Below are 14472 nucleotides of genomic sequence, written 5' to 3' on the forward strand. Positions count from 1 at the left end.
ACAGCTTAAAGCAGCTGGTGGCCAGACACTGACTGTTCCTTTTGATATCGACCCCGCCTTTGTTCAGGGACTCATTATTCCATTTCTGTTCATCAAATGTCTGTGAAACTTGTTCAGTTTATGTCTCAGTTGTTGAATCTTTTTATGTTAATACAAATATTTACACATGTTAAGAAATTTGCTGGAAATGAAAGCAGTTGAATGTGAGAGGATGTTTCTTTCTTTCTTTCTTTTTTTTTTGCTTAGTTTATGTTATGAATATATTATGGATCAGCTTTCACTGTGATCAACTTGGCACAACAGCTGTATACTGTATATCAAATGTCTCCTAAAGATCTAACCTTTCCATGCCACAAAAAAAACCAATTATCTTTTATTTCCTTTCACTCCTTCCTAATGAAATCAGTAAATATAGTAGTTGTATTGGTGGAATGAGATGGTTTGAATGCCAGATTGTGAATAAAGATTATTTGCAGAGAGATATTTATCAATCTGATATAAAATAAATCAATATCTAAGTAAAATATTAGGAATTTCCTCAGTCCAACATTTGGCCTTTTTGTGAACTGGAAAAAAGCATCTTAAGGGATTTCCTAAAGTCATTCCTTATGTTTAAATTCATTCATTGTCATTAAAATTAAGCCTTTTTCAGACTATAAATGAATCAATTTACCTCAATCCATACTTTTTTTACAACCTGGACCAACTATGATCATTATGATTCTTCCTAAACTGAGCACGGCCTTGTTTTTCTTACATCTGTCACTGGAGCTTCTTATCGCCAAGAACCTACATTTATACGAATAGACCTTTATCTCCATCCAGCACAACACTTGCGACCAATTGTTACACATTTATTATTTTATTGCTGACACTATTGCAAAATAATGTCACGCATTAACAAACTTTTTATTGTTCTCCTCTTCATTTTATTCTTTATCTGCTTCATAACCATGCACTATTTCTAAACAAATCAAATAATAATTTAAATGGTACAATAATGTGAATGTGTTTTTGAATGTGATTCTGAATCCCTGGCCCTGATTGTGGCATTTGTTACGTGATGTATGGCACAATGTTGTTATTATGTCGGGCTTAATGTGAGGACATTATAAAACATTGTGCCATTATTGTAGAAATGCACTTAGGCTGATTCAAGAGAATAATAATAATAATAAAAATGCTCTCAGGGACAGATAAACTCTCAAAACAATTATTATTGTCCCACATTACTGCATTAAAAAAATAAACCAGGAAGCAACTGTATTGTACTTCGTATTGTATTGTAATGATAATAGTGGATGTACACAGAGATGTTTCCAGAGAAACAACGGAAGAAGAAAAAGAAAAAAAGGCTAAATACAACAAATTAAAATAGAAAATCGATTCTTATAACCTTCAATATATCAACCATTCAATTACTTTCAATTAATTAATAAAGTCATACATAATTGCTTTATTGAAAGGTTTAATTAAACATGTATATATTGAACTATTTTTTAAAGGATGTATTGATAAATTTAATAATATGCTATAGTTTCCCTCCCAAACCTTTTAACTATCAAATTAGCTTTCTATCTACAGTTGGGTCTTTTATTAATGCCTCGGCGTGACTTCCTGTATGACCGTTTTACGTCATAAAAAAGCGACTGCGCACACGGAGCTCGGTTAAATCCTAAATGTCTCCTTCTTCACTATATAAGCGCACTACATGGGTTATGATGTTATGGCTTCTAAGGGTAGAACGTAGGGCACTAGGAAGCAATTTGGGATTCAGTCAGCGATACATGTGAGAACTTCTTAGTCGTTGAATTGAAAAGAAAAAAATGTGTGTGGTGATTTTGTGAGACAGCGCTAGCTTTAGAAAACACTAAAAAAAAAGCAGCTAAATGTTATCTTGTTGGTGTTCTGAAAGGTTATGTTTGCCATCATTAGCTAGCCGAGTTAGCCGTCGCTAATGTAAACGACCTGTCAGAATGTACAGCGTGAAGGTTGGGTGCTTTGGCTTGCTCGCTTCCAGGCAGCTGTTAAGCCAAACTAATTGGATTCCTAGTTATTTCCGTGGTGGAGTTTGTGTACAAGACTTGTTTTATAATGTTGTTGGACGCAAAACGTCGACGGTGACGTCAGAACCGGTGATAATCCGCGTCCCGAGGCGCCTTCAAGACCGCATAGACAATGTGAAGCAGGTGAAACGCAAACACCTTGATAAAGTGGCCACAGTAAAAGCTGGTAAACTGCTGATCAAAAGCAAGAATCCATTACTGAATCAGTCTGTCAGTTACACCCTGGGCAAGTTTGAAGAACCAGTCCTCACATCCAAGGGATGGAAGAATAGCAAATCATTTGGGGACTACTTTACCATCAACAGCACCCAGAGTGCTCCTCCGTTCCTGCCTAAGACTCAGGAGGAGAATAAACAGGATGGACACGGTCACCGAAGGACATTCGGTCACCTCCGCCTTTCATCAGAGCTGGTCGAGACGCTGCAGAGTCACAATATCACCCATCCTACCATTGTGCAGTTGCAGACCATTCCCAAACTGCTCCGGGGTCACAACGTCCTGTGTGCTGCTGAGACGGGGAGCGGGAAAACCCTGGCCTACCTCCTGCCCGTTATCCACAAATTGCAAGAAGAGATGCCGCAGATGGCGTTCGGAGAGCAGAAGACGCAAGCGGTGGTTCTTGTGCCATCGAGAGAGCTGGCTGAGCAGGTGACCTCCGTCGCAAGGACTATGAGCCGACCGTTTGGGTTAAAGGTTAAAGTCATCGGTGGAGGAAGAGGAGTCGGGAGCATCAAGGCAGCGTTCAGCTATGGTCAGCCTCACGTTCTGGTTGCTACGCCTGGCGCGTTGCTGAAGGCGCTGTGGAGACGCTTTGTGGATCTAAGCGAACTGCGTTTTATGGTAGTAGATGAAGCTGATACAATGTTTGACCCCAGCTTTGTAGACATGCTCGAGAAAATCCTGCGGCAAACCCAGGTCGCTGCAAATCTCTCCGAGATAACCGGACCGATCCGAAAAGCACAGCTGGTAGTAGTGGGCGCGACTTTCCCCGGAGGCGTCGGCGAGCTCCTGGATAAAGTGACCGACCTGGGCAGCTTGGTGACGGTTAAGAGCCGGATGTTGCACTACCTGATGCCACATGTTAAGCAGACCTTCGTGAAAGTCAGAGGCTCTGAGAAGGTTCTGGAGCTTCACCAAGCATTGAAGGAGGCGGAGCCTGATCGTAAAGGCGTTTTGGTGTTCTGCAATTCGGCTGCCACCGTCAACTGGCTTGGTTACACGCTGGACGAGATGGGCCTGCGTCACGCACGTCTTCAGGGAGAAATGCCTGCCTCGATGAGGGAAGGAATCTTTCAGAGCTTCCAAAAAGGCCATGTTGATGTTTTGCTTTGTACCGATATCGCTTCCCGAGGACTCGATACGCAAAGAGTGGGGTTGGTGGTTAACTATGACTTCCCTGAATCCCATACAGACTACATCCACCGAGCAGGCCGCGTAGGCAGGGTAGGAGCCACAGGTGGAGAACACGTCCTGAGTTTTATCACCCATCCTTGGGACGTGGCGCTGGTGCAGAGCATCGAGACAGCAGCCAGGAGGAGAATGTGTTTACCAGGAATGGAGACAGAAATCCAGAAACCAATCAAAACGTTATCACAGGAGAACAAATGATCTCACACAAACTCATTCTCACCGCTTGTTTTTTTATTATTTTTTTAAAATTTGAACATAATTCAGAATACTCATAATATGTTAACGAATACCTAATATATAGTTGAGTGCAAAAGTTTGCATCCCCCATAATAATTGTTGTAATGGTTAAAAGAAAAAACGTACCTCTGTTTTACCTGAAATAAATAAATATTTATTCCACGATGTTAAAAATGAGATGTAAGTCTATCTTGTAACCAAAATATAATTGACAGAAATAACTTAAAAAGAAGTTTTTGCTCCAGATCTGCATTTGCAGAATGTAAAAATGCTCACCTACAGGTTTTCATCTATATATATATATATATATATATATATATATATATATATATATATATATATATATATATATATATATATATATAATTGTTAATCCTATATATTTATCCCCACTGCTAACATGGAAATGTGCTCCTTGTCCAATTCTATTACATGTTTCAAATATAACACCTCACACACCAAATGTCTAGAAATGAAATTCCTTGAATTCTTTCATTTGCCCTAAGGGTGTGCAAACTTTTGCACTCAACTCTATTAACAATCTTTCATGTTTTGTAATATTTCGATTAACGAGAAAGGTACTGATTTTTACACACACGAGTTTATTGAGTTGAATAAAGCAGTGAAATCATTGCGATCATATATAATGGCATAGTGTTATGCATTTACATCAGAAGACAGTGTGTTTATTTTGATTGTTGTGAAAGGTTACAAGAACCAGTTTCAAACGTAGGTATTTGTAGTGATTTTCCCATGTAGTCCAGTGCAGCTTTCAATACAGAAATCTTTCACAGCAATGTTTAAGTGAACTTGGACGTGTATTCATTTGCATTAGTAATGCTGCATTTTTTGGATAAAGGCTTGATACACGGTTACTGCTGACGCTTTATCTCAGAAATAATGGAGCATTCGCTTCAAGACCGTAAGAAAATATTTGAGTAGCATGTGCAGAATGTTGCACGGCACTAAAGCACAAAAATGAGGGTTTTTTTTTTTTTTTTTTTTACACTGTCTCACAGCTCCAAGGTCTCCTGAGGTCATGTTCTTCCTGTGTCTGCATGGCTTTCCTATAGGTTTTCCAGTTTCAGCTCTAAACCCTGCCTTTCAGTGTATCGAAGACTCTAAAATACTCCCGTGTGTGAATTTAGGAGTGCGTCGTGCTCTGGGATTGACTGCTGTCATGTCCAGTGTGCATTCCCGCTTAACACCCCAGTGTTCCCGGGCTCTGGATCCACCACGACCCTGACCATGATAAAGCGGTTACTGAAAATTAAGGATTTGTTCAAATCAGAAATATTGGCACCAAAAAATTAAATAAAAATACTTTGAATAATCACAAAAAAATTCTGGATATATTAAAGCTGTCATCGCAAAATACTGCTTTATTAATTCTAGGACACTAGCACACAGTGGGTAGGAAATGCTGTTGATTTCCTATCCGCTGCACTGAACCTGCTTATGAATATTAATATATTTCTTTTCACCTTTTTCCGTGAGGTTAAACTGAAGACCTTTTAAAAAAAAAATATTAATATTTAAATGTATGCAATTGACAATGAAATTGTCCCCATTCAGGATTCCAGCCTGGTAGCGAAAGTCTGACCAGCTTCCGTTTATGTACACCATTTCATTCTCAAGAGTCTTAACAAGATTTTCAGACAGTGGACTGAAAGTCTGCTGTGACTCGACACTATATAAACAACTCTGGTTTAAACAATGACGAGCGAAGAGGGATGGATGAAGGATGAGTGCGCAGGCTGCCACCCACTGTTTATCATCACAGAACAGAACACTGTTTATTATCACAGGGTTGCCATGGTATAGGCCTATATTTGAAAGGACAGCGCACGACCATGAGAGAAATTTTCATAAACACCGATCCCAAGCAAAATAAACAAGGATGAACCCTGATAGACTTCCTGCCAAACCAGCACCGTGCTCACGGCTTCTATACGGATCTCGTTTGCACTCTTTTACGCTGTGGAGTAGCGTTATGAAGAAAGCAAGAAATATTCTCCTTCGAGGAAGAAGCATTGTACTTTCATTGTTGCAGATTATTAGACTTCCTTTTTATTATTTCATATTCATAGGGACACAAAGAGTAGCTCTGCTTGCTGTCAATTTTCTGTCTCTTTGCTTCCAGGTCTGCTTTTTATCTGTTCCACATCAAAGCAGGAAATACCCAGATGCAGAATGAGTGGCAGGCTAAAAAAAAAAAAAAAAAGGTTTTTTGGTGAAGGGATCTGCTTTATAGGAGCACTCTAGGCTTCTCTAGGCACTCTCGTCTCACTGAAAGGTCTCACAGCTGAACTTTGACCTCTGATATTTTCACAAGTCTGCTTCATCCTTTGAATGCTTAAAGATTATGAAACAATGACATGACCGTTTGCTATACAAGTTTATGCAAATATTATATATAGTTTAACTTCACAGACATAACATTTGCATTTTTGTTGTTGATAAATGGCTGATCCTTTGGGGTCATGTCCACACCGATAGAGATACATTTTAAGAACTCTACTTTTATAACAGCATTAAGAAATAAGAATTCAATAAACTAACCTTATTTAATAGATTGTGGGGTGTTACAAAATAACAACATAATATCATCATGAGTTATTAAGCCAAAACAGAGACGTAACATCCCGAAAGAATGGGTTTCGACAAAATAATGAGATCTTGAAATGAGTTATTACGTTGATCTAGTGAGATATTAAATTCGAAACAACTTGAAATAATGAGTTATGAAGTAAAAAAAATGATAAGATTATAATTTGAAATAATGACTAAGCATTTGTGGTTCAGGGCTTCCATATTTCTGAGTAAGATAGGGACGTATGCAAATCGTATGCAAATTATGTGCACTAACTGAACCAAGAAACTTGCGCAGTTTGCACATTTTCCATGGTTTGATGCAGTGTACCCCAGAAAAGATGGAGAAATCACAAAAATTATCATTATACAATAGGTACACCATTGGTATGTACTGTTTATATACACAGATGTGTTTAATTGTTAAAAAAAAAAAAGGAATAAACATCTGTTTTGTGGGTGTTGGATCTGGATCACGTGACAATCAGGGATCTATCACAAGACGACAGACATGAGCATCTCTGTTTCCTTTCATCTAAGCTACTAATTTATTTATTTTTTCCCCCAAAAAGTTCATTTTTAGTGGTTTAGTGGTTTCGGTGAGGACGGCAAGCCAAAACAAAAAAACACTTGTCTGATTTCAAATGTATCCGTATTACTGTGTGGACATGGCCTGAGGTGTGAGAAACATTATTAAAGGCATTAATAATGTCCATGTTAATGTCCATGTTATGTTAATGTCCATGTTCATTCCTTTATTGTAATGATGGCTGCAGATTGCACATTATACAACACATTTAACCATGTAAACAAGTCAGTTAGCAAATTATAGCACACATATCATAGACTAGCATAGATAAATGAAGTCTCACTGGAAATAAAATGAACACTGCAGTCACAATTCACTGAGCCACACCGACATGGATGTTTTTCAGTTAAATTATCAGAGCGTCACTTTCTCTTGGCTGCTCTGAGCATGAAAATGTATCTTGAGGATGAGAGTGCTTTCGGCTCTCGAGGCTACCTAGCTCCGCTGATGAATTTACAGCCTGCGTTTGTACAAGTCATAGATACACTGCACTGTATTTTTAGTTTGAATAGCAGTGAGGGATTTGGCTGCAACTGAATAAGAAATGGAGACTATTTGCAAATGCAATAGCGGCTCAGTTTCAGCTTCACAGAGCTTAGTCCCCTCTCACACGTTGGTGGTGGAGTGTGTGGTGGAGAAATTCTCCATCCTGATCCGTGCTATTTTCTTCACAGGCGGGGGTGAGTAGAAGAGACGGCAGGTGAAGACCTGCCGGCAAGCCTTCCGAAAGTTCTCCGAGAGGAAGGCGTAGAGAATGGGGTTGACACAGGAGTTTCCATAGGCCAAGCAGTGCGACATGATGCGAAACGCAAAGGAGGCATCGTTCAGGGGGAAATCTCCAAATTCCACCCACATGGCAATGATATGGTGGGGCATCCAACAGAAGAGGAAAGCTGCGACAACCAGCAGCACCGTCTGTGCTGTCTAACAGAGAGAGATACACACAGAATTAACTCGCTGTAACACAATAAACAGTAGTCACATATATACACAATGGCATGTTTGGGTTTTACATATGGGGTGGCATTAGGTACAAGACATTGGCACCCTGTCCAGGGTGTACCCCGCCTTGTGCCCGATGCTCCCTGGGATAGGCTCCAGGTTTCCCCGTGACCCCGAAAAGGATAAAGTGGTATAGAACATGGATGGATGGATGGATGGATTAGGTACGAGACAAAGCTGCATTCATGAAACAGATATTTTCATGGCTTCTTCAAAGAGTTATTGTTTCTATTTACAGAAGTTCTACATGGAACCATTTCTAAAAGGTTGCAGAGTTCTACATAGGACCTATAAGGGATCCCTCAGAAAAAAAATAAACCATAGAATGGTGCTAGAATGCATACGTATAATCACATTACTGTGTTGGACTGTTATATCTCAAAATGGTCACTTAAGGGATCTTTGGATGACTAATGGTTCTAGTAGAAAATGGAACCATTACCTTAGGTGTAGGGTTTTATATATGAACTTTAAAGGTTCCCTCATAGAAATAAACAATAGAACCTTTAATGGCACTAGATGAATGCATACTGTACACATGATTACATAATACTGTTGGATTCTATATACTCCTAGAACACGTAGAACCTTGGAGGGAACTTTTTCCTAAGGGGAAACTGTTTTGGAGTCTGTTATTTAGCTAAAAGTTCCTTCAAGGGTTTTTTGGATGACCAAAATGAACCTTGTCTAGGGGGATCATTGATGTTTACACCTGCTGTACAGTTCTAAATGTAAGGGTTCCCCCAGAGGACCCTTAATGGTGCTGAATGAATGCATACACATAATTACTGGTTTGGATTTGTAGTTTCTCTATACACTTGTAGTAAAAAGGTCCCTCAAGGGTTCTTTGGATGACTAAGGGTTCTAACTTTCTAATGGGATCACTTGGCTTTTCCTCTGTTATCAGGTTTTATGTATGATGTCTATTGGTTCCCTTGAAAACATAAACCATAGAACCCTTAAGTGTGCTAGGTGAATGCATACATGTAATTGCATAACTGTATTAGAATGTGTTACTTTTTCTAAAATCTCCCTCAAGGGATCTTTGGATAGCAAAGGGTTCTAGCTTTCTAAGAGTATCCTTGCCTGGCATCCTAAAGGAAACATTTATCTTTATCTGTGTATCTGTGTCAGGTTCTACATAGGACATGTAAATCATGAGTTCCCTCAGAGAAATAAGCCATAGAACCTTTAAGGCTGCTGAATGAATGCACACATATAATTACTTTACTGTTTTGGACTCTGTTATGTCTCCAAAACGTCCCTCAAAGGTTATTGAGATGACCAAAGGTGGTTCTAGCTCGCTAAGATGAGCATTAACCCTTTGTTGTAGGGTTCTAAATGTAAGTGTTCCTTCAGAGAAATATGCATACACAAAATTACATTACTGTTATGGATTTGTAGTTGCTCTATTCACTCCTAGCAAAAGGTCTCTCAAGGGTTCTTTGGATGAGTAAGGGTTCTAGCTTTCTAACAAGATCGTTGCCCTTTAACTCTATTATCTGGTTTTACATATGGCCTCTAAGGGTTCCCTCAGAGAAATAAACCATAGAACAATTAAGGGTGTTAGATGAATGCACACATATTATTACACTCTGTTAGAGAAAAGGTTTCTCACGGGTTCTTTGCGTGACAAAAGGTTCTAGCTTTTAAAGTGTAATATTAGCCGTTACCTCAGTTATAGGGTTTTACATTAAACGTTTATGGCTTCAAATCAAAGGTCATTTTAGGGTGTCAAATAGTACCTCACCCTTTAAATTCTAGATACTAATACACAAAGGATTTTCCCCACAATGCTACAGTGATTCGAAACTGCGTGATGTAATAGACATCTGGGAGATTTGAGATCAAAATTCACCCATATAGCCACACCCATTTATGTACACGCTTTAACAACAAAGAAAACACTAATACATTCCTATAAGAAAGCCAAATGTCAAAGTCTGTGCCCTCACCATAGATGGAAAGAATCTAAATCCCAACAAAGTTATTAATAGAAAGATTTGTGCCTAACAATGACAAATGACTCACTGGAAACTAACACTGTATTAGCTTAATTAGTAAAATAAATAAGGACTGGAGATGTGGATTGAGATGAACAGGGTTTTTGTCTCCTGTGTTTATTATACAAAGAGAAAGAAAGACTTAATAGATTTCAGCTTGAGAGAGAGGGCGTGAGAGAGAGAGAGAGAGAGAGAGAGAGAGAGAGAGATATGACATAAATGACATACATTTTCCAAACACGGGTGCAGCTTAGTATCCCCTTAGAAAATGTGCCTTTTAACCCTAACCTATACTTCTCTTTGAGAAATCCTAAGATTTTATTTGAATTACAGTAATGGCTTATAAAATAAGTAAAGGGCTTGGCACTAGAAGAGGGATACAGCCGTACATAATGAAAAAGTTTTAAACAGTTGAAAATTGGAAGCAATTGATGTTATGGCTTTTTGCCCATAAGAAAATGAAAGTTCACTAGATTTTGATGTTTCTGAGTGCTGCTTATTACCACATTGACTGAAAAAAAAGCTTTGTACATCTCTCCAGATGTTTAGATTCATCTAAAATCCCATCTCTTTAAAATATAAAAAGCACTTGAAACAAAAAATAAATAAAAAAAAAAAAAAAAAAAAAAATTCAGCAGGCAATTAGTGGACAAAGTGAAGCAATACGACCATGAAAAGGATCCAACCACTGATCCCACGCAATCAATCTAGTTCTGCAATTGTCACAAAAGATCAGCATTTAAACCCCTGTCTGTATTCAAAGCATTTGTGAAGAAAAGCGAGACTTTCAGCTCTAGCAGTGAATTAGCAATCACACAATTTTTTTTTCTTCAGTTCTATGAATGAGTAATAATGTTTCTCATCCTACTACCAGTGACATGGATGGATTAACAGTCTGATGCATGGTGCACTGCCATCACTGCTTTGTAGTATCTCCGATCTGAAGACTAATGACAAATTTAGTCTGGGACATGAGTGGGTTTATGGATATTCTCAAGATTTCCCTCAAGAAGTCAGGCTTGGATTATTTCTGATATGCAAGGACGTCTTGGAAATGGCTGACGTTTTCCCATGCAGAAATAAAAAGATAAAGTACCTGACACCAACCATAAATCAGGCTTATAGCTTTTGGTATAAATATGCAAATATTTGAAGCACTGAGTAGCGAACCTCAAAAACGAGGCCCTAAACTCTGAAGGACACACAGTATGTTGGCTCATATAATTAAATAGAGAGTTTTGCTTCAGTAACAGAATGAATGTTAATATCAATGATGATCTGGATTACAAATGATACTAAAAGAGGCACTAAGAGAGTGTGCATTTTCCCAATATTCCCACAGTGTAGAGATTACGTAAGATAAAGATCCTCTCTCAGGTATGTTGCAAATAATCAGCATTAAATAGTCCTTAATCGGTTAATCAGTTGGTTAAGGACTTTAATAGATACTTCCAAGAGTTTGGCAGGATATGATACAAATAAAGATGTTACATTAAGAAAGGCATCTAGTTATTTATAGATCAAGGGAAAAAATTAAGGTTTAGATCTACCGTCAAGATTTACCATCAGTGTCTACCTTAACCAACACTGGCATGATCATTTTGATCATCTAAACATTATATCTTTATAATATGTTAATCACAGTCGTAAAATGTGTTCCTAAATGTCCTGAACTGATCAGCACAATTCTATCTCATTAATTAAGAATTGAAAACATAACAGGCATAAAACAGAGAACATCTTTTGGCATTCTTTTATGCGCTTATAACAAACGGGAGCCATAAGCGAGATCATCGGGGTCAGTATATATGTATTAGGTAGAGGTCAAAAGCAGGATTAGAAAATATAGAAATATCTAAAAGAGTAAAATGCAACAGGATGTGCTGTTACAGGAAAATAATCTACAAAGGAATGGTGTTGTTATGACACGTCATTCATACTTATATGTTTAATGAAGTGGGACATCTGCAAAAGTTAAACTTCCTAAACCCGCCTCTTTCTTCTCTCTCGTCATGTTACAGAGTAACTGTAAACTCCTCTGTCTTGAAGACTTTTCAGTATCAGAAAATGTAACATTACATCTTTACCTCTGTCTGTTACAAAGCGCTAACACTGGAGACTCCTTCCATGAATGCTAAATAAACATCTCCTCATTAAAATCTGAACATGCAAAAGATTCTTACATAACTAAAGAGGAGGGCTAATCATACAGTCTCATCCGGCTATAAATAATTTTATTTGGTGATGCACCTTATTAATGTCACCTTAATTCAACATAAATACACCACTAAATAAATATAACAGACTAATTGTATTTTATCTACAACAAACAACTCAGTGGTTTGAAATACCATATGAATCACTTCATTACTGTCACGTTAGGAAGTTGAGACGGATGCAATTTTAAACGTTTTAATAAATAACCCAACAAAATACAAAAGACACTACAGCTAAGGCAAAACTCCGTGGCAAAGACTAAACATAAACTAAAGAAACAAAACACGGTAACAGGGACAAAAGTAAAGTAAGACAAACGTGAGACAAAGAGTGCACTGCAAACCGTGGCTACATACATGGGTGCTAATCACGTTAACAGAAACGTGATTCAGGTGCAGGTAGTTATGTGACTATGGTGCCGTGGCTGCTGGGAACTGTAGTTCCAAGTTCCCTTTCTGATTTCATGACAATTACGCTTAGATGGCACCAATTCCATGCCATTACACATGAACATCATTTAATTAATAAAACAAAACTCCTTAAATATTAGAACAGACAAATCTGTGGCATCGTAGTGATGAGGAATTAGCCGGTATAAATGCTTAGTCCTAGAGGACGAGTAGAGGACGAGTGAAGTGCAAGAGGTGACAGAAAACAGGTTTCTACCACTAAAATGTGTGAAATGAGCTGATTGATTGGATATCGCAATATTATATTATAGTCTAACGTTCCTCTTGACTGATGTATTCATTCAAACTCCAGCCCATTTTTTTCTTTTTTTATAGTTACACCTCTGCATAAAGAAAACACCTGCACTGATGATCATAAAAATACTAAAATATGATACCACAAGCATAAACCATCTTTTTGTGTTTGTTCCATGATCCAAAAAATTTATTTTTAAGTCTCCAAAACTCCCCTCAGGAATAATTTCTGAAAGACGTGCTCTGTTCCAAATGATTTTCTTGTACCTTTGACCGTATTTCTTGATTATCCACTACTTCTATTATCTTGCTATTTCTCCACATTTAAAGACTGGATTTGTCTCAGTGTTAACCTTCACCCTGATTTGTGTAAAACTGCAGCTGCAACTTCAAGACAAGAAATACTCTACGCTGTGAATGAATATGCAATGAGCTTAATAGAATCTTGTTATAGCCATCATTGTTTTGTTCTTCTCCTTAAGGTCACAGTTTCGGTCAGCTAGTTTTATTCAGAGCTGTACAAGGACTGCATAATGTATGTCAAGAAAGCACCTTGAGCTAACGTCAAAATTTGCAAGCTGTTTCTTGTTTAGACTCGACATAATCATCGAAGTAATTCTAGAGGAGGTGCTGAGCAGCTTACCAGACTACTGCGTGGGTTCTTTATTAATGAGACAACTTAACCTTGTGAAAGTCAAGCCACAGACTGCCAAAAGAAGATATGAGACTTAACGGTTTGGCCGTTTCTGGTAGAGCTTTAAGTTCGCCTTCTCCATGCTGGAGCCCCCTGTAGACGTGAATTACACCAAGCTTGTAGACAGACTGTAACCTTCCCAATATTCACTCTGATCACACCAGCAAAGCTTAAGTGCTCTTCACAAAGGCATCATCATGGCGATAGATATTTGTCGACAGGGCCAGATTGCTACTTTTCTCACTATGCGAATGATAGGAAACGTAGACACACAAATGAGAAAGCTTTTCCATGCAGGAGCACAAACGAGTAACCTTTCAGCAGTGAATAAAAGCACCAGCATGGCCTAGTCATTACAAAATGACTATTGAGATTGTCAGGATCCTTAGTGTGAAAAGTACCGTTAGCTGATACCCTGGGTCATCTGTCAGCTCTTTCTTTACTTTATCTGTCAGTCATTGTACAATATAAAATTCATTTTTTTTCAAGTGAAATATTTAGTTCTCAAGAAAACCTCAAAAACCTACATTAAAGGCGTAAGAAATCTCTAACTTTCTACTTACGGAAATACATTTACATACCACAGTGCTGTTGCATTCTCAGATCGGAAGGTGGTGATTAATTTTCTATAACAGCACCTCTGACGATAGTTCTAGCTTAATGGGCTTGTTCTAAAACATTCTTGTTTCTATAGTAACAGCTCATGCACAGGGATTTATATGGTGAGTGCTCCACATTAAACCAAATCTAGTAGTATCTTGAAAATAAAATGTGTTGCTGTGTAACAAAGAAAAACATATAAGTGTTGATATGGTGAAGTTTTCTGTTAAGAAATTCGGTTAACTCTTAACTCTGTTAAGTTTCTGTTAAGAGACATTATAGCTGCTTTAATGTAAGTAACTTGTTATAATAGCATGGCGTGTCATGAGCTATTCCTTACACGGTATATTACAAAACT

At 38.0% G+C, this 14472-nt stretch overlaps 2 protein-coding genes across 4 annotated transcripts; one reads left to right on the plus strand and one right to left on the minus strand.

The window, feature by feature from the left end:
* The first annotated feature begins 1116 nt into the window (after nucleotides 1-1116).
* Nucleotides 1117-3984, plus strand: ddx28 (DEAD (Asp-Glu-Ala-Asp) box polypeptide 28). The gene has a single exon (XM_053617030.1). The coding sequence runs from the start codon at nucleotides 1977-1979 to the stop codon at nucleotides 3672-3674; it is 1698 nt and encodes a 565-aa protein (XP_053473005.1). The 5' UTR covers nucleotides 1117-1976; the 3' UTR covers nucleotides 3675-3984.
* A 1883-nt stretch (nucleotides 3985-5867) lies between these two features.
* Nucleotides 5868-14272, minus strand: LOC128603015 (galanin receptor type 1-like). Of its 3 annotated transcripts, none has more exons than XR_008384936.1 (2): nucleotides 14096-14272; nucleotides 5868-7818 (listed from the first exon to the last, which is right to left on the minus strand). XR_008384936.1 is itself a non-coding variant. In XM_053617188.1 (2 exons), exons 1-2 carry the CDS (start codon nucleotides 14109-14111, stop codon nucleotides 7501-7503), a joined length of 330 nt encoding a protein of 109 aa, XP_053473163.1. In that variant the 5' UTR covers nucleotides 14112-14272; the 3' UTR covers nucleotides 5868-7500. The 3 variants fall into 3 exon arrangements, 1 of the variants encoding a protein (XP_053473163.1); XR_008384937.1 differs by having other exon boundaries at nucleotides 14078-14272; XM_053617188.1 differs by having other exon boundaries at nucleotides 5868-7814.
* Between the last annotated feature and the right edge of the window lie 200 nt (nucleotides 14273-14472).

Source organism: Ictalurus furcatus, chromosome 27 (genome assembly GCF_023375685.1).
Source record: "Ictalurus furcatus strain D&B chromosome 27, Billie_1.0, whole genome shotgun sequence".
Lineage (NCBI taxonomy): Eukaryota > Metazoa > Chordata > Actinopteri > Siluriformes > Ictaluridae > Ictalurus > Ictalurus furcatus.

Bases quoted from the DNA above. Each gene is read 5' to 3' on its own strand.
- ddx28 (XM_053617030.1), top strand. From the start codon at position 1,977: ATGTACAGCGTGAAGGTTGGGTGCTTTGGCTTGCTCGCTTCCAGGCAG.